The sequence below is a fragment of the Lathamus discolor genome, chromosome 6 (assembly GCF_037157495.1).
Source record: "Lathamus discolor isolate bLatDis1 chromosome 6, bLatDis1.hap1, whole genome shotgun sequence".
NCBI lineage: Eukaryota > Metazoa > Chordata > Aves > Psittaciformes > Psittacidae > Lathamus > Lathamus discolor.
In genome coordinates, this window is record NC_088889.1 from 39,338,231 (window position 1) to 39,359,140 (window position 20,910).

Consider the following 20,910-nt stretch of genomic DNA (forward strand, 5'->3'; position numbering starts at 1 on the left):
TTGAGAATCAGCATGAAACCAGGATGGATAGGAGAAACAGCCAAGAGATATACAGCAATGCTGTGATGAATGAAAGCAACCTCCAAATGCTTCCTCTTCCCTCGACAGAATGATCACAAGAGGAATTACAGCTCGGGAAGCCGCAAGGCGTTTGCGATCATGGCGAGTAACAAGCTGGTTCGGTCCGCGCCCTCCTCCCCCCTCCGGCTCCCGCGCGGTTCGAGGGGCTTCGCCTTCTCCCGAGGGGCGGAGGGCTCCCCTCGCCACGGGCAGTCACTGGCGCTGCCGCGGGGCTCCGGCCGGGGGGGCCGACACTCGACCCCTGCCTCAGCGCCGCGAGGGGCTCCCACGGCATTCCCCACAACTCCCGTCCCGCCGGCACACGCCAGCCCAGCGGTGTGGGCTGCCCCGACGGCAGGGGGGCTGTCGGTCCTGGAGCGATAGGGTGTGCAGGCTGGTGCCGGGGCCCGCGGGCAGGGAGAGACAGCCGGCCGGGGAGCCTACCCGCGCGCAGAGCGGCCCAGCCATGCCTCTGCCCGGTCAGCCTGCCTGCTGTAAAGCACCGGGGATCTGACACTGCCAGCCCGGGACTGTGCTGAATTCCCCCCTCCCAGGTCCTAAAAGCAAGGGAGTGCTCCCCTCCCCACGGGACACGGCTGCCGAGCCATCTCTGGCCCATCGCTGCAAGCAGCGGCCGGCCGGGGAATCCCCGCGAGGCGGGGGGTAGCGGTCGGAGCGCTCCCGGACTCCGGGGGATTTCCTCGTCGTCTTCCTGCTGCCGGCCGAGCCTCGGAGCGAGCTGGGGCGGAGGCACCCGAGGCAGCGGGTCCCAGGGCGCGGAACCGAGCCTCCAGAGGTGCTTCGAGAGCTGCAGCCGCCTTCCCCGCTCCGGGGGGGTCAACCGCACTTCCAGCCGCCGCTGAAGCGTCCGGGCGGCAAGCTCCCCGGCGGGGGGGTATCTGCTAAAACTGCCTACCTGCCAGAAAGGTTAAGAAAGGTGTGGGGGGTTTTTTTATTTGTTTGGGGTTTTTTTTTGTTGTTTTTTTTTTTTTAGCTTTTTTTTTAACACGAGTAACTGTTCTCCTCATCTGCAGTTTTCTTAAAAAGACACACCCCCCCCCCCCCCCCATGCCAACGGCACCTGTAATAACCCTCAAATCAAGCCAACTCCATGCCAACGGGCTCGCAGTGTGTGTGAAAATGCCAGCCCCGTCGAGGGTGGATGTGAAATCTGATCCCGCTTCGGGTTCAACTGAAAGACCGAAATGAATCATGCTTGACCGTGTCTCCTTGATATTTCTTATTTCGATTTTCCTCCTTCCTCCCTCCAGTCTCTTGGTGCACACTCATTCCAAGGGGGCCTTCAAACACTCAAGGAGTGTAAGAACAATGCTATATGCAGTATTTCCTTGAAGGGTTTTATTACTAGGCTATATAGAACGAAAACAAACGGCATTTCGCAAAGCACCTCTTTGAAAGAAAAGCAGCTGGCGGTTGCTAAAAAAGGGGAGGTTACATGGCAAGTCACTGGTGCATTTAATAGTATCCTCTCTTTCCTTCTGAGCCTCACGATATTTAGTCTTTATTTCAAACAGTTGTTGTGAATGCCTGATTCCCACCTTCAATTTTAAGAAGTTTGCTCCCCAGATGTTGGGCATCATTTTAACTAGCATGGCTGGGCACCTCCTGCTGCCCTCTGCCAGGCGTCTACCACATCTGCCTGCAGGTGAAGGAAAACAGCACTTAGCAAAAAGGGCCATGGGACTGGGGAAGCTTGGAGAACCAGGGAGAACCAGGCCGTGGAGTACGAGAGCAGCTGTGGTGGGAATAATGAGCAACGAGGAACTGGAAGAAAGATTGAGGGTGTGTGAGAAAGGGATATAAAGCAGACAATAAGCGGGTGAAGGTGGGCCAAGTGGTCACAGATCAGGAGAAACTGAGGGATGCTGGGAAAGGGAGATGACTGCAGGGAGCAGATGGCTGATAGGGGATGGCATGAAGGTGGACCACACCTGGGGCAGCTGTTTGCCTTTTCTAGGAAGTGAAAAGTAATAAGAAAGCAATCTACTGGCTGTTCCTCCCCAGCACAGATGATAGGAGACATACAGTGGAAGTCCGCCTCTGAAGAGCAAACAAGGAAGCCTGCTTTTTTATGTGAGTGTTTAAGGTTGAATTTTGACCCTGAGCTGACGTCATGCAAATCAAGGGTTGGCTCTTTCCCTCTCAAGGGAAAAGAAATCCAAGGAACCAGGTTAAAATGGAGAGTTACTAATGTTTAAATATCCCCTGGTTTGGGGTGTAGGGACAGGCTGACTCAGGGGTTTCAGCTGCTGCTATCACCTTTGCCAGGGGTCAGGAGTAACCACGGCTGTTTATTTGCAGTATGAACTAGGCCGTTTATAAACCTGTGGAAGGACAGTCCCGGCTGCTGCCCTGTGCAGTCTTCAAGACTTGCAAGATAGGATCATGAGGCGTTTCTTGGTATTATAATGTCACAGTGTCTCCAGGTTGGTTTTAAAGCATGTAAGAGCATGTGGAGTGTACTACTGCAAAAGTTACAAAGCTATAGGCAATAGAGACTCAGGTTAGATAAGGGGCTGGCTGGGTGGAGCTGGTGAACAATGCACGAAAGTGCTTTTCTTTCACTGATCTTGGTTCAAATTAAGGTTAAATTCCAAGGGGAGTGTATTTTTTTTAGTCTCTCTCTCAACCTCACTCTCTCTCTCTCTCCAGGAAGAGATTTTAAAGGGCATCATTTTCAGTTTCAGGGGGAAAAAAAAAATCACAAAGAAAGATACATGTTAATACAAATGTAGCATTCCACAGAGGGAGCTAAGAGCTGCTGGTGTCGCACCCACAGCTTTTATTCAGCCAAAGTGAGTTCAGCAGTTTCAGCACCTGGCAGGAGCAGGATTGATCCTGCTGTCAAGAAACTGGTACAGCAAAAGCAAGACCGCATGCAAGCCAGAGAGTCTATACTGAAAAAAAAAAAGGGGTGATATACAGGAGTGGAAAATGGGATTGTGAAAATAATACATAGAATTCAAGTAATTTTTACCAAAATGGCACAATTCTTACTTTGTATGGCTTGGAAATCCATATCTTTACCCTTGGAAAAAAGCAAGTTAAAATCTCATCTTATGTGAGTATACAACAGAAGGAAACAGAATATAAAGTTTGCTATTAAATCTGCAAAATTTGGTGCTGTATCCAAAGGAAAAAAGCAACAAGGCTTCCAGGTAACTTCTCTGAGACCTGATTTTGTTGGGGTGAAAAGAAGTTGGGTCAGCTTCTTTACAAAGCAAACTTCACAGAATTTGTTTTGCAACCTGTCCATTATAAATTTTCTGCTTTAGAGCCAATGTGCTAGGGCACTGCAAGAAAATGCAATAGATTTCTGTCCTTCCGAAATCTGAAAGCAGAAATGCAGTCTCTCCTGTGATAAGAGCTCGCCAAAGTGCAGGGGCAAAGGTGGCACACATTTAATGCTGGCTTTTCTTTGGTATGACAAGAGCTCTTGAAAATCAAAGGGGAAATCTGTGGTCTTGATCCCATGAGATAGTATGAGTTTGCTATAGGGGAGTTCTTGGCTTTCAAAGGAGACTACAGGACTGCCGCCAACACACTGCTCTCTAACTAAAGGGGTGCAGTTAGCTCTGCCATGCTCAGGGCAATTTGTCATCCCTGTGACTGCTTTTGTCTTTTAAGATATATGAGACGTCAAAATATGTTATATGCCAGCATGAATTATCATTTCCCCCTCAGTAATGAGACTTATTTGCCACGTACACTGTACTTATCACAGAAACACAAACCCCAGTCTCTTTTTTTCCTTAGCTCTGTCTCTTTTTCTACGTCAAAATAAAATGTTTTGCCCCATCAGGAAAAGAAGCGTACTTTAATATTGGTTCTTAGTAGCTCCTTATTACCATAAGAAGACTGCAGCATAGACTTCAGAATGATTGCTTGATGCATGTTAGCTTTACAGTCTAAGGTAGCTGTGCTAGGTATATTTCAGCTGAAGTGTTAACATTCCTAGGAATACTTTGGTCAGAAACTACTGCTACTCCATGCCAGTCCAGCTAAATAACATTCACGTGTTGCTGAGCATACGTTTCTGACAGTATTGCTTAATCAAACAATAGTAATTTAGGGTCCACCAGTGTCACAGCTGGTGATTGAATGCAGCCATTATTGACGGACCTGAAAGCAAAGTTACCAGCTGGATATTCCTTCTAGCTGCAAGGGCAGATGCTGCCGTTAGGTAGGGCAAAACTCAAGTGAATTCAAAGTTCAGCCTCATAGCTGTTGTGAAATGCCTGCTAGGGAGGGCAAATGCTTGGTGCTGGCATCAGCTCTGCAGTTCTATTCTCGTGATATCCTTCCTTACATTTTTGAGTCCTGCTTTTGACCCTCTTCCTCCTAACAAGCACTGGTGCAGTGTTTCTTATCCCCTTTTCATGATCAGTTCAGTATCACTCTTCTTACTCAGCATCTGTCATCCCCCACCGCCAGCCCTGCCCACCTCTTGGAACTCCTCCATGTTATACTCATGCCAAGAACAGCCTTGCCCCCTCCCTGGGAGCAAAGCAATGTTCCTGCCCATCAGATCTGCCCCCAAATCACTCCTTTCCATTCACATTCCTCTAACCTCTACCCAGCTACTATTCTTAACATCCTTTGACTCAGCTCAAATTACAGTGTAATTTAAAATCACCATGGAACACAACTAAACCAACAAGATTAACTACACAATCACTTTGAGGGTTGTTTTTTTTTTAATTTTTTTTTTTTTTTTAGATTTTATATTTTAGGAGCCTATGAGACATCTACCTGGCTTGAGCAATTTTGACTTTCAGGTGGTTATGTCAGGGATGTATTTCTTTCCATACTGGGCAAGATTCGTGGTCCAGCAACAAAAAGAGAGGACACAAGCATCGGTATTAATAAAGCAGGGTTCACCGAAATGAACTTCCTAACTCGATTTTACCGTTTTTCTTTCAGCTTACTTTCATTATCATTTTCTGCCTTAGAGAATTTTCTGCCTAGTCTCTTTCACATCCAGAAAATTTTAGGGAGGAATGGACCACAAATACACATACTTTCAAGGGCTGTCTAGGACTGACACTGAGCACGAGGTCCTGGGGTGATGCTGTGTCTCAGAGATTGAGCACAGTCCTTGGAATCAGGAAAGTACACAGTAAGGGCAGAGAGAGATCAGCTTCATATAAGCCATGTCTGAGAACAAGAAAGGAATCTTGTGTCCACGTCAAGTGTCTGCGTGCCCAAGAATTAGAAATGTCTGAGCAATACCCAATAAGTGGTATCAGAAACTCACACTGTTCAGTTTATCCAAGAGAAGACTAATAGTGATCTGTTCGTGGTCCCCAGTTATCAAAATGGGGAAGGATTTGGGGTAGTAAATTGCTCTTTAAGTACTCAGGAAAAATAAATGTAATGAGACCTATTAGCCTGAATTTGAAAGAAGACAGACTAGAAAACAAGTTCAATAACAGCAACAGATTCTCTGTGGAGTCCTTAGTCATGGATCTGCAACTCCTCACATATCTGTAGTTCCACCTGGAAGACCTGGGGCCTGCTTTAGGTGCAATAGCCAAAGGGGTGCTGGAAGTAATGCAGTTCTGGGTGGTATCCAGCTTTCCTAGGACGAGTGCTCTCGAAATGGAACAGTAAATCAAGGAGGAGGAGGAGCATGCCATGCGGTTTTTATACGTTGAACGATTCTATGGGGTTTCTTATGTATACAATGCACAATAGCTTTTCAAGTCAAGGAAATAATTTTCTTTGTGTTGAACCATACTATATGCATACATTATAATCACCATAAATCGATGTGGTAGCTAGCTCGATACATATGTTGTATATGAATCACTTAGGTAAAAGAGTAACTGAATAGGAACTAGGGACATAATTTACAGGTTTTTCAGCTGGGGGGTGGGGGAAGGGTGGTGGGGTGGAAGGAGAGAACAGGACATGCTTATGACAGCTGGTGGTATATCTCTCCTACACATCCTGGGTCAAGAGGGTAATATGTGGTTCAGCCTCCCAGACCTCAGCTTGCTTTAGTACTAGTGGAAAGCAATAGTCACAGCACCTAGTTAGACACCTGCAGCCGATGGTCTTAGAAAAGCACTAAAAAGACAAAATGTCAACAGTACTGGGCAAAAAAAAAAAAAAAAAAAAGAAAGAAAGGCTTTTAATGAGATACTAGGTAGCAGGTCACTTGATAACAATGATCGGCTCTACAGGAAATGAGGCTGCGTGAGGGTGAAGTTCTGGATGAAACACCTCGTAACATGTAATGTTAGTCATCCACAGACCAGCTTTTAATGACTGGAAAATTACAAGGATAATGCCATTACTGAAAATCAGGGTGGATAGTTACAGCAGGCAGTTGTGGATTTGCTATACAGGACTATTGAGAACAGTCCCGTGGGATTTCACAAAAACACACTGATGAAAGCATTTTTTCTCTAGGCATAGGCATTTCAGATTTGTAAGTCTTACTCTAGTGTATGTTAGAGCTCTGGGGAAATAAAGTTATCATGAGCAGACAAGCAAAATGTGGAGGAAGCTGGGCATTTAGCTGCTCGAAAAGTAATTGAGTTGAGTTTCTCCATTATGTGATCAAAGAAGAGCAAAACTGTGAAGCTTTCTGGCCATTGTTCCAGCACATGCCATGGCAGTTGTTGCTGTATTCAATTGTTTGATGCTGTGGTTGTGCAGATCTGAGCAGTCCCTTTCACTCTTCACAGATATCTGTGCACAGCAGCAGCAAAACCCTCAGTCAAGCCTCTGCTTAACACAGGGTGCAGGTTGAGCCTGCACATCTTTGTCCTCGCTTCTCCTGGACTTCAGGCTCTGAGGAGGTGAGCAAACCCTAGTCCAAAAGCACTGTAAGTGGGTGCAATTAGTCCCATATACAATGCTTTTGCATCAGAAAGGGGAATTGAAGCCCAGCAGCAAGCCCTGCTCTGTGCAAAAGACCAGGCAGACAGATGTCTTACATGAGCGAATTCCAGAGACAGATTTCACTTAGGATGCATCTGTATTTGTGTTCTTCTCTGGCTAAACTCAGATCAGCTGGATTTGCCCTGCTCATTCCTTACTCACTTGGACAGAAGAAAATTTATTTTCTAAAACAGAGGGTGGGAACCATTAGAAATGTGATAAAGAGCTGTGGATGGCTAGAGGTGGCATTTCATGAATATACCTGAACCAGAATAGTGTTTTGACACCTGGGAGTGCTGACTGCACCAACCAAGGTGGTAAGATCTGCTTCGAAAATCCTGAGACTGCTTTAGTCAAGTCTAATCAGGCACAGAGTGAAGAAATACAACATACAGTCAAAAGCTCATTTTAGGAATCTTTTTCTTCTTTTTTGTCAATTCAGGGCTAAAGTAGTATTATTTTCTTTTTAAATATGTGCTGAGATTTTATTGATGAAAATCATAGAATGGATGATATCCTATAAACATAACTCAATATTTACTATTTTGATGTAACTTTTTGTGTCATATTTATGAAAGAAATCCTCAGTGATAGGACAACTGCCATTTCTGTTGCTTAACCTGTGAGAAGTAGAGGGGGCACTGCCTATTTTCATACGTATTATACAGTGACTAAACAAGATAAATGTTAATTAAAAATCTTGTTTTATTTGAAACTTAGAACCAAGGTGGCTTGCCTATCAAACAAGAATTTATTGAAATAAATGAACGAAACCAAATTTCAACAGATTTCCTAGCCTTATGCTCGCAAACCAACTTTAACCTTAGTGAGACACCTCCTTTCAAATATTACAACAGCTGCATCTTGCTTTGACTTCTATGAAGTTTTCAAGATGTGTAAGTGTAAGCAAAGCAAAGTATTTCTGTCAGTCATTGTAACAACTTTTCCTCCTTTTCTACGTCTGAAGCAGGCAAAGCTCCTACACTCATGCGTTTTTGGATTTCACCCAAATCCTTATTCTGTCTTGCACTTTTTCTGTTATGCTGCTTTAGCACCAACAGGGCAGTCCAGGTGTCCTGATTTGTGCCTTCCTTGTCTAACGGGATGAAGACTCCTATGCAAAGTTATGACTTATTTACATCTTTCTCATTTTTCTGATTTGATCTCGTAACCCTAGGCTAAAAATGTTTTATATGTTTTTTTTTGAGCCTCATAGCTCCATATCCATACCTTGTACTGTGGATATGGAGCCCTCATTTTTGGATGATGGGTGAGAGGAGTAGGGCACTACCAATGTATTGTACCAGTGATAATACGGTTGAGTGGCAGAGTTGTCTGCCATACCACAGTCATAGCTTGAAGCGTCTTATTTTCTGCACTGTTATTTTAAAACTGTTGTAACAAATGCCATAGCTGATCACATTCCTAATCTTTACCCATTTGTGCATCTCTCTCTCTTGCTTAATTCTACCACTAATGTTTAGCAACCGTTAGTAACCATGTGGTTACTAATGTTTAGCAGCCATATCTGTAATACTGACATTCTTCATGCACTGGTAGAATGTTAAGGGTGAGAGAGAAAATTTTCCCTATATAAAGTGAAAGAAACGAAGCTGATAATTTTATATAGCCTGTTGAAGCACCAGAAGGGGTGATATTAGTGCTATGAGCATGTGTTGAGGAAGACTTCCTACTGTGTTATTGTATTTCTAGTATAGAACACTTTCACTGAGGCTGTGTCTAAGTTGTGTTCACTCTCTGAATAAGGTAAATATCTGAGTGAAGAAATTAACTTTTTGAAAAGCTGATTCTGACAGATATTACTTCTAAATTGATATCTGTATCAACTTAGATGCCAGTAGCCTCATTTCTCATAGACTGATTTTTGAAAAGAGTTTATCTATCTCTTTGATCACAAAACACTACATCCGTGAAAGTCAAATACTAATGAACAAAGTTCTGAGACTTAGACAGTGAACTGTAGTAGTACCAAAGCAGTTTTTAATTTTTGAATCTTAATATTTTGATTTTTTTTCTTTTTTTTTATATTTGGTTCTGAAACGAGTTTTGCTAATAGTTAGTTCATGAACAAATATACTACAGTTTTGAGACTTTGAATTTTTTTGGAAACCATTACCTTTTTCATTTTTGTGTGAAATACAGTGCAAATGCATGTAATGTATTCTGCAAAGGTTGTCATAACCTTGCTTTAACAGGGCCATTGGGAAGCAGTTGTAACCAATCCTATCAGGTATAGAATTCTAACAGGGGTTCTTGCAGATTTTAAACAAAGTATGGTGGTTTCAATTTATACATTCTCGACTTTTCAAGTTTCAGTACCTGCAACTTCAGTAACCTGCAACTCCAGTAACCTGCAGCTCCAGTAACCTGCAACTCCAGTAACCTGCAACTCAAAACTTTTCAAGTTTTGAGTTGCAGGTAAAAGCTAATGAGAAAATAAGTTTCTCTTTTTTTCTTTTTCTCTTCTTCTTTTTATTTTTTATTTTTCATTTTGTTTGGTTTTTTTTTTTTTTTTTTTTAGTTACATTAAAGGTTGCCCCTGCCCCTCCCTTCTGCCAAGGGAAAGAAAAGAAAACCAACTAAAGGTCAAAGACAGCTTTTCCTTTACCTACAGCTATTCTATTTTAACAGCTCATACATATTTTCAACCTGTTTTCTTCATTGACTGGCTCTGCACTAGCCATCAGGGTTAGTACTTACTCATCACAGTACATAGTATGACTAAGAGTCAAGTACTGCAGGATTTGGCCACTCTTTCTGTATTTGATTGATTTTACAACTAAGTCTTGGCTACCAGAATTTAGGGAAGTCCTAAATTATGAAAACACTTCCGGCTTTGCATTTCAGATGTTTAGTTGAATAGAGTTACCAAGTAAATGTTACCTCAAAATTGATTAAATTAATGACAATATTTTACAATTAGCAATAAAAAACCACACTCCTAACCCAACTCCTTTTGCAGACTATTTTAATAAAGGGATTAAAAATTACAAAAGAGAGAGAGTCAGGTAACCTGAGATGCAATTTTGGAATGCAAACTTTTAGTTCAAATGTGCAAGCTTGAACTTAACAAATGTTTAAAATATCTGAGTTTTTCAAATGGTGCCAAGATAAACCATGTCTTTTCTAAAGACTACATATTTAGCTAGGCACTAGCAATGTAAATCTTTCAACCATTTCAAGTATTTGTTTAAAAGCCTCCCAGAACACGTGCGCTCCCAACAAAACTGAAGAATGAAATGTTTAGACCACTGAAGCTCAACAGCTGACTTACAATCAACCTAATATGAGAACACTACTTTGGTTTTTTGGACTTCTGAATACATTTTATTTACCAATGCATGAGAAGAACAAACAGAGAAAAGTCCAGTTCTGCAGACCTGATGTGAAATGGTACAGCACTGAGTTAGTACATGTAATGCTACAATCACAGCAAGCACAGTATCAGAGAAACTGCCAGTCAGTGATTTCATGTGCCTCATAGTTTATTTTTGCATGGGAGAAAAATATTCTGGAGTACAAATTAAGAAGAAAGAAAGAAAAAAAAAGACCCTAACAACAAAAAACCCCAACAAACCTAACTGTCTTCCTAACCGTCTAAACGAAGAAAATAGAGGCATAGAGAAATCCTGACATTTAGATAAGAAGTTCATTTGTGTACATGGATTAAAGATGTTACAACTCTTGATCACCTGATAAGAATATTTATAAAGCCATTCAATTTGAAAATTAAGGTATCCTGTAAAATGTCCTGTTATTTGGAATAAATAAATGCACCTATGACAACATATTGACATTAGTAAAATATTTCAATATGATGGTTTATTTCTAAGTTCTAATATAAGCAGTTCTAATATTCCCCTACATTAACAATTAAATAATGAATTCTTACGTTCTTGTGAATATGTTTAAAGAGGAATCAAACCAACTTCATCTACAGGATTCCACTAACAAGACTGAGCTGGCTCTGAACTTTTCAAATATCAGCAGTTTTCCCAACACCAGAACAGAAAACCATGCCACCAGTTTTGGGCTGTAGGCTGAATGAAAAGCAGTATTAAAAGACTAAAGGTCCACAGTTCTTTTCTGTTAAAGTTGATTTGTCACAATATTGTTAATTAGTGAGGGCTTAGGGAAGGCTTACTATGAATATAATTACAGTGCTGAAAAGCATTAATAACACTCTTATCCCGAGCCAACATGACGCTATTTACATATTTTACCCTGGCATATACCAGAAATGGCTTCCAATGCATAACGTGCTGCAGGATCATCAAGAGAAACACATAAAATCTCACAGGGAAAAGATGTTTCTGAGTATCTCAGTGCTCTTCAAGACAGCAGGAACATTAATCTGACCAATAATTACTACCATCACCATAAGCATTGCCTACGGTGAGCCACCTTTCATCATGAACAGTTATTCCATCAGGAGGCAAATGAACTGCTACTCCTAGTACGTAATCAGATGCAATCTCATCTTTCTCTCATAAATTAGGACAGAAGTGACAATTGCATTTGTCTGTTGTATAGGAGTAGGCTTCTTTTCACTTTCAGAGCACTATGCAGACATCAATCAGTTCATAATTAATAAACTATATAATAAAAGCCAATTAACCTGTGTTATTATTACTTATTTCTACTCACCAGATGAGAATTTCTGCTCTTATTACACTAAAAGACAAAACTCAGACTGGGTTCAACAGTGCCAGAAATTCACCTGAGGGCACTAAAGTCTGGGCCTGCATTACGAGACCTGTGTTCACTTCAGCTGGTGAAGAAGCGAAAGTGTTTTGACATTGGCCACACAGATGCTTTTGCAAACTCCCTCGAGGAGCCTAGGCACCTCTTTAGGGGCTGCATACCTTTTATGACTGTCACTAAGGGATTTGTCAAAGACCACACACCAGGTTGTTAGCAAGAGTGATAACACAACCGTTTCTGAATCTTTGCTTCTCAGCACAGTAAATTTCCCAAGGTCCTTTCCAAAGAAGACAAACATTTCTTGCTGAATTTTAAAATTGACACCTAATTTAATTATGACTCAAAGTAGTTTACCTACAGGATGATAAAAACCCCTAACTAAAAGCCCACTAAATTTCAGGCTACTTTGTACAAGACAGAGTCAGGAAACACTTTTTCACCTTAGGTACAATGTATCAAAAGGAAAATTATGAGACAAAATTACTGCCTAATTTTATGGAATCATGTATTACCCACAACCAGATGTATCTGACATCCAGTCTGCTAGGTGGCTTTTGCCTGTCCAATCCTACTTTTCCAAACAAAGCCACTGGGCACAAGAGGCTGGAGGTCAAACAGTCTTGCTGTATGAAGTCTGCACTCACAAAATTATTTGCTCAGAGGTGGAAAGACTTGGGTGAAGGTGAGGAGCTCTTGATACTCATAGGGGAGGGAGGAACTTAGCACATTCATGCACGGATAACAAGCCCTGATTTAGTAAACTTGCATTTCCAAAGTAGCCAAAAAGCTTCCTTGTCAAAGCTGCCACAGAGTAAGAGGGAAGATCTTTATATTGAAAAATAAGTAGTTCTAAGTTAGATTAAAACAATGGGTAAGAATAAATGTATCGTTTTCACAGTGAAGGAAAGTTACCTTATTGTAACTACTGTTTTTGTCCCAGAGCCCATGCTGTTCAACTAAGAAATCACCTTGAAAAGGGAGTTAATTTGGAGATGGTGGTATTTTATGTCACCATATTCAGCATGGAAATGCTGATGATACTAAGTTACTGTGAGTAATAAAAATAAGGTGTGAAAATATATGGAGCAGGAGCTCATGGTCACCGGGGAATGCACGATAAAACAATAGATTACAGTCAGTACCCATAAATGCAAAGTTATGCATTCAGAAAACACTGTCTTCATAAACCCTATGATGAACTCTGAGCTGAATATTACAACTGAGAATGAGATCTAGAATTGTTATTATTACAGAAATATTAATTCCAAGAAACAGTCTGTCATAAAGGAAATCCAATGCTACAAATTATTACAAGTAGCATAGAGAATAAAACAGACAACATCATTGTTGTCTGTTATATTATATATATCTTATTGGATATAAGGAGGAAATTCTTTCCTGTTAGGGTGGTGAGGCACTGGAATGGGTTGCCCAGGGAGGTTGTGAGTGCTCCATCCCTGGCAGTGTTCAAGGCCAGGGTGGATGAAGCCTTGGGTGGGATGGTTTAGTATGAGGTGTCCCTGCCCATGGCAGGGGGTTGGAACCAGATGATCTTGAGGTCCTTTCCAACCCTAACTATTCTATGATTCTATGATTGTGACAACTGTTAAAGTCCTGACTTGTCTGTATCTTGAATATCAGGCACAAATCTGGTTGCCTCAGTAAAAACACTGCAGAACTGGAAAAGAAATAGATTAGCATGATGAGGCCAATTAAAAACATGGCACACATCCTTTACAGGAGGCTAGGGGTTCTCTCTGGAAAAGATATGCTGAGAGGAAGATTCCAAATATGTAAAATCACAAGGGACATGAAAACAATATTAACAAATGGTTGCTCACTGTTTCTCTACTACAAAAAATAGGTTATAACAAACGAATAAAGCTGGTTCATAACACAGAAAAGGAAATAATTATTCACTCAATGCACCATTAACTGCATAAGTCCTTGTGACAGGAACAAGTAGATACTAAAAGTTTAAATGGATTCAAAAACAGGTAATGAAAAAATGCTGCTAAATACAAAGACACCACTTTTGGTTCAGAAATCTCCTAAATAACAAAATGCTGAGACACCATCTGGGAGAAAGGTCACTAGTGCTAGCCTGACTTTATACCCTTTCCTAGGCATCTTCTGCTTATTGCCAAAGGCAGTCTTTAGGCTAGTTGGACCTTTGGTCTAGCACTGTATGGCAGTCCTTGTATCTTTATCTTTATTCTTTCTTCACCACTTCCCTAGAGCAGAAACGGTTCAACAGCAGTGACAGCTCAGGAGATCATGTCTTTTGCTTGGTGCACTAAAGCTCAGTGAGGATAGCCAGAGAAAGAGCAGTTAAGTGGCCCAAGCATTGGACAGCAGCACATGGGAGATGGTGAAAGGGCTGGGAGCTGAGCAGTGACAGTCCTCTGCTATGGAAGCATTAAACTTTCTTCCTACTCGATAGGTGGAGCGGAGAGACTCCAGACTCCCTGGCTATCTTAGGATTGACCACAGGTCAAAAAGGAGCACTTCAGAAGTTTGTGGAGGTGACATGGGTAAATTTGGCTTGTAGGAATGCTACTTATCTCCCTGCAAGTGCTTAGGTTTGGTTGAATGAAACTAGGAGGAGTTTAGGTCTGCAGACAATGAAGGTTTAACATGGAAATGCTTGAAAGGAAAAACAGTCATTGAAATGTCTTCCCCTATCTAAAATTAAAATTTAATTTTCTTCAGCTAGACTGCGCTATCATGACACCTGTACAAGCAAACACTAAGAGGGAAGACAGCATAACATTAAACACAAAGCAGAGTAGGCAAGAGGAATATAACATCTGTGTACCCCAAATTTTCCTCTTCACAACTTTGCCCCTCACCATGGGAGTCTATCCTTCCACCTTTGAGTTCAGTCCTAGGGCACGTCAGGAGTACACAGAGCAGAGGGTTGGCAAGCTGGACTCAAACCCAGCCTGGATGGTACTGCAGCACTACAGAGCAATCAGAGGTCTAGAAGCAGCAGACAAAAAGTCTTGTAGGAAGGGAGTGATGAACCCACCCACTTACACTGATAAGGCAAATTTTAACTCTATAAGGTGGTTTCTGAATATCTGAGAGATTTCACCTCAAAGGAAAGGACAGACGATTGGCTATTAACAATACAGGAAATCTTCACTGTCTAAGATACTTTACAACGTCACAAGTCTTTCCTGTTGGGATTTATGAAGCTGTACCTCTGGTGAAACCTAACTGTACATTTCTTTCTAATGTACATTGGAAATGTCATGTACTAACAGTAGCTATATAACTACTGTATAAAGCTATACATGTATCCTTCCATTAGTTGTAGCCACAGTCACTACCTGCAATTCAGCGGGCTAAGACAGAAAAAATCTCCAATACACTAGTCATAGATAGTTCTCAAATGTGAACCTACTTTATGAATTAATAAATTTAACATACAAATGCTGGACTGCTGGCAGTCGCACAGATGACATGAGATTTAAATTTTGAAACTGTTTTGCAGGATTTTGCACCTGAAGCCTGCAGTATTTGAAAACGTGATCAAGCTGTGCCTTGCAGCAGACTATAGTCTAGTAACACTGAGAGGACAGACTCTTAAAATAAGCATCTACATCATTTTCCACAGTACACAGTGCCACAATGCATCTGCTTAAAAACAAATATCTGTTTGCAGTGAAACATTTCAACAAATCACAGAACTCAGCAGCAAAGTAGTTAAACATTTATGATTTGATTTTATCTCAGCTTGGAATGTCGCTGGAGTGTCCCACTTCTAACAACTGTTTGCTAAGTTAAGGCTTTAGTGTTTACACAGTGCTGAATGAAGCAGCCTGGTCACCAGATGTGAATGCTTCCTTAGACTAGAGCTTTCAATCAGATCACGGTCCTAATGGTCCCTGCTCCAACCTTCTTCCTCAGGACGTCCACCAGCCTTTCCAACCTGAGAGGGGGCAGGGGAGAGGGAGAGGAGAGAAAAAAAAAAGGAAGCTAACGTTAGGAATGTTCTGGCTGAAAGAGACAGTGTTTGCACTGAACCAAGCTGTCCTGGTGGTGGTCATGCTCAGAAACAAAGCACTACTGTAAAAGACAGACATTAAGGGAAAATGCAGACAACTTACGGAAAACTTTTTAACCTACAACCCAGCCCATTTGCAGGCAGTGATATATATCAACTCACTATTCTTTTGTGGTATATGTAGTATCTGAGGTCCATTTAAGGCATCAATGCAAAACCCTGTGCAGCAATCCTGTGGCACCTATACACTTTGGTGTAAGCAGGACATTCAATTCTAGCATGTTTTTTAAATATGAGTGGTCCATGGCTCTCATTAACTGTAACACTTAGCTGCTGTTTTCCCTTAAAAACTACCTTGCCCATTATCCAGCAGATACTTTTATTGTCCGGTTTATAAATTTATGCCTAAACCCCCATGTGTTTTATGTAAAAAACTTTTCAAAATACTCAACGAGCCAAGTTTCTGAGGATCTGAGGATGACATTTTGAAGGTGGCCAATATGATTATTATGTCAACATGACTACAGACAAAATAACAGTCCAAGTAAGCAGAACAGAGAGCTGCCTAATCCTCTCAGTTTTAAGGCAGAGATTATAAGCATGTCCAGCATCTCACTGGCTTAATTAATTCTTTCCTTTTGTTAAAATATGTAGGTGAATGGAAACGGCTAAATTTGTGCCGAGCTCTCCATTTGCACACATTTATCTTCATCACTCCAATAATCATGCATTCAAGGTATTCCTTCCATTTATCTGTATTTCATGGAATCCTTCAGTGAAAGCTGTCCTACAAATAAACTAACGATATAAAAGCAGACACTGTGTGTAGTAGAACAAGTCAAGAGCCGTGTCCAGCGTATTATATACACAACTTCCATAATGGATAAAAAGAGGTGCAGGTTCAAATAGTTGTATACAGTGTTGCAAAGTTGACCATTTTTTTTATCTGAAAAGACAGTCTTTATTTTCTTTTTTTCCCTAATACATTACACAACATGAGGAATGCAGATAGGAAACAAAAATAACAGCTTTATCAAACCTGAAAAATTAATTTTATCTCATGGATGCATTAGTAACTTCAGCATAGGAAAACTAGTTAACAAGTCTTGGATTTATTGCCACAAGTCATGACTAATGTACATGGTACGTATTGAAACACTTGTTTTCCAGGAACCACCAAGCACCACGAAGCTACACCTTTCATTGTACTCACCAGGTGACTTAATTCCTGAAATGAGATTAAGAATTCACCACCCTAATGTAATTATCAGACACCAGGAAATGTATGTGAAAAGTTCATCTGGTTCAAGCTGTTCCACAGGGACTCTAAAGGAGTGAAAGCACAGGTGAAAAAGTACTGCTTGGCTACTCCTCTCCCTTCAGTTTTCTGAGTACTGCTTTCCCTTTTTAACCAACTGGTGCATATTTTCCTGATTTTGTAATGTACCTCTACTGCACTTCTTTGTCTTCATGGAGGCAGCATCCAGTCACAACCCAGTACAGTCAGTCGACGCAGGTAGAAAGTTAGGGCTTTCACAAGTTATTTGCTCCTGAAAGTTTTCTCACAGTGGATAAATTGATGTTCTTAAATCAGTGATTACTGATAGGTCATAGCTTCCTCAGCCTCTCTTACTGAGAAGTTTCCCTGTTAAATCAGTTAGTCCATGTGAGATTTCAGATAGCAATGGCAGATCAATCCTCACTTTCAACAGCGTGTATCTTCAGAAGCATTACAGTTTTCTCAGCTACTTTAACTATCAGTGGAGGTCTCTCTAACACTAGCACCCCTTGTAATGTGCTTCAGAGACATAAAGCACAGGAGAAACATTTCAAACTGTCTGGCCAAACAAAAGGTTTGGGCTGCAAATTGTTTTCTGGAAGATAGCAGAAAAATAGTAAAATCTGAGACCATGGCTTATTTAAATCATTGTTCAGTTCAAAACAAGTACTGTGTGGCTTATACAAGTGGGGGAAAAATGACTTCAATAATTTAGGTTTCTTTTGGGGAGACAATAGGTTGGAGGTCACTGCTTACACTGTCCAGCAATTTGGCTTAGATGTGCACCACTCTGTGACCAAGCAATGACACTGCATGCCAGAGCAAAACAAGTTAGCGAAGAGCTGCCCATGTTTGAAGAGAAATACCACTGGGATGAAAGTAGCTGTCTTCTGTTTAACCTTGAAACTGTCAGGCTTCATTGAAAATAATGAGGCTTAACAATCATAGCTTCTGCTTTTCAAATGAATGATGACTGAAATCATCAAAATGAGGTATTCCACACCAAATACAAACCGTGCAAGGATTATTTGCCTTTTGTTTCAGCCATGTGTGGATTTGCAAATTTATTTATTCTTTATTAGAAGAAAGAAAGAAAAAAAGCTGCAGGGGATTAAGAAACTATACTTTTGAAAGAGATTTAAACAATAATGCAAAAGAGAGACTGTATCAGCTATTTATAAGATAAAATAACAGAGGGCAAAATTCACCCCTACACAGACACAAGACCCAATATGCCTCTGAAATCCCACTTAAGCCTACAAAATAATGCTATGTGCTGTATCAGTGGTTAATATCTCTGCTTACAGGCCTCAGGGGCCTTTTTGGAATGATAATCCAGGACTGTTCACCAGTGGCCCAATTCTGCCATCCTGACTCACACTAAGCTACATTTTAGTTTGTGAGTAATAAAAGGCAGCTAACAAAGCCATTTGTGTCAATGAGGTACTACCTGCCAGGGGTGCCCCTTGTTGATAAGGCCCTACCCAGCCTGGTGGGATGTTGAGGCAGACCCTTTGGAGGCTAGGCATTTTAATCTCTGGTAAACTGAAGGAATAGTCTTATACCTCAAGATCAAAGGTAACTTCAATATCTAAATAGACAAATGGGAGGTGCTGGGAACTCATCTAAAAGTCTTGGTGCTCTCAAGAGTTCTATTCAAAATACAGAAGACACTGATCTGAAGAAAGCAACTTTTATCACTTTATGCAACCATGATATATTTGCCAGTATAATCTCACTAGACTTTACTTAACTGAAAGCAGTGCTGACTATGTTTGACTCCATCCTAAGACACAGATATAACAAATTACATTTGTCTTTTTGCTTGTGAAGGGAACAGTCCTAATAATACAAATTAAATGTGCAATATGGCAGTATCATCTCCTGCGATATAAGCATGGACAATCACTGAATTTGATCTTATGAAGCAACCAAACAAGTAATTCAAGAAGAAAGTATTTGGGTTTGTATTTTAGGTCAGAGAGAAGAATGATATGGTGGGCATCTCTGCTTCAGTGCTGGAGCTCCAAATGTGCAGGGACAGATAGGCACCTTTGGGAATGTTCAACAAAGCCTCTTAAGGTCTCACTCCTCATTCTCACAGATTTCAATTCCTTGCTTAGAGATTTTGGACAACTCCAGTAAGTGACCGTCGCTTTTTCTTGGTACTTAAATAGTTCTAGAAAATCTGTTCCTTAACAAGTAAATTCTCTTAGCAAATACCCCTTCAGCATTCTCTGCACAATTACTGCATGTCTGCATGCAAAATGCATGCAAAATGCCATTTAAAATACACTAACGAACTATGTATTCAGATGGATAGGTACAACTTCGGTTTTATTTATACTGACTTGAACATACCTGAGGTCAAAAAGCCGTGTGTTTTTCAGGATAGATGGAAGTTGCATCCATGGAAAGCAAAAAGATGGGAGATAGAAATATTCTTTATCTACATTCCTTACTTCTGTAATCGTCATCTCAGTGCTTCCATGAAATGGAAAAATAAAAAAAAACACCCCAACTACAAAGTCGGAAAGAGACATCTGGTCCATCGTTACTTTTAAGTTAGCAAAAGATGCATCATTCTGAGGAGTCTTGAATTGCAGTGCCTTAATGCTTGCTCAATTCAAATTTGGAATTAAGCAGGTGAATCTGTATTTTAATAAAGAAATAAAAAGATTTTATTGAGGGGCTTTTACAAGTTTGAATATGTACTTTTAAAAGTGTTACAAGTTTTAAGAAGGTCCTCATGTTTAGAGGAAGACTCCCTAAACAAGAACATTGCGAGGTGTGTCTTCCCCAGGTCAAACTCCCAGACATTCTCCTCTTCCAGTTATTTCAAACTATGATCTCGTATCACCTATGCACATCTGAGAAAGTGCCTGTGTGGACTGCATGATGTTATGTGGAGTGTTCTTACATAGTTCCTGAACTGTTAGACAATCTTTTTTCATTTTTAGCAAAGTCTTACAGAGCTTTTTTCCCCTTAGAATAAAGAATTTTGGTTTTAGAACCAGTTTCCATAAAGCAGACTTAAAAACCTTACTGTGTTCTGGGAGCCCAGAAGCTGGTCATATAGTTGCAAAAGCATTACCTATGGGTCTCAACTGCTGACTCTTCAGTGCATTTTAGGCTTGCTCTCCCCTTTCATGTATTTTGCTGAAGAAGTCTAGCTTGAAACTAGACAAACTTGTATTTTGGGATCAGTAAAAACTATGCAACTGCGTAAATCCACAAAGATCAGTACATCCTTCATACTGCTCCATCTCTGGCCAAAGGAACTCACCCCAAAAGGAAAGCAGTAGCCTTTATCCACAATTCTGAATACGACAGAGTTAAACAGCCACAGAGTGCTCTTCTAGGGCATCATGCCCTAGAAATAGCCAAAATGGATACCAAACTGAAAGAAAAGGGCATACTTCAAGTAGCCTATGTCCTAATCTGCAAAGCAATATATAGACTAGCAGAAAACAATAGCTTCCACCTGCAGATGGAGGAATTAAGTGATAAAAACAAAACCCTCCTGGATTTTGAAATGCTATATAAAGGCTTATGAACCTAAACTATAACCCCTGGTTATCTTTCCAGTAGATAAGATTAGGCTCAGGCTATGAAGACGGCCTTACTTGCATGATTCCTGTCTTTTTGTGGAATGTGTTTTGCTAACACTAATTCCCTTAAAAAAACACACATGTGAAAATATATTAGGTAAATAAAATGCATTGGACAAAAGCATTACAAGCAGTTTTAGCAGTAGAGCTCAGTGAATGACTGGTGAGTGGCCATGCAAACAAATTCCCCTAATTTAATCTAAGAATAAAAAATTCCTTTGCTTTCCCTCTCCTCTCCTTCAGTCTTCCTCTTTCATATATAATATCAAATCCTAAATGGAGTACTCATTTTCAGGCATTTTCTGTAAAAG

General features: G+C 40.8%; 1 protein-coding gene across 9 annotated transcripts in view; it reads right to left on the reverse strand.

The window, feature by feature from the left end:
* Positions 1–9,944: 9,944 nt before the first annotated feature.
* MIPOL1 (mirror-image polydactyly 1) overlaps positions 9,945–20,910 on the reverse strand; it is a 193,929-nt gene continuing 182,963 nt past the window's right edge. For all 9 annotated transcript variants that reach the window (XM_065686253.1, XM_065686249.1, XM_065686247.1 and 6 more), the window contains one exon: positions 9,945–15,634. In XM_065686253.1, coding sequence (XP_065542325.1) covers positions 15,568–15,634 — 67 coding nt within the window. In that variant the 3' untranslated portion in view covers positions 9,945–15,567. The remainder of the gene's footprint in view (positions 15,635–20,910) is intronic.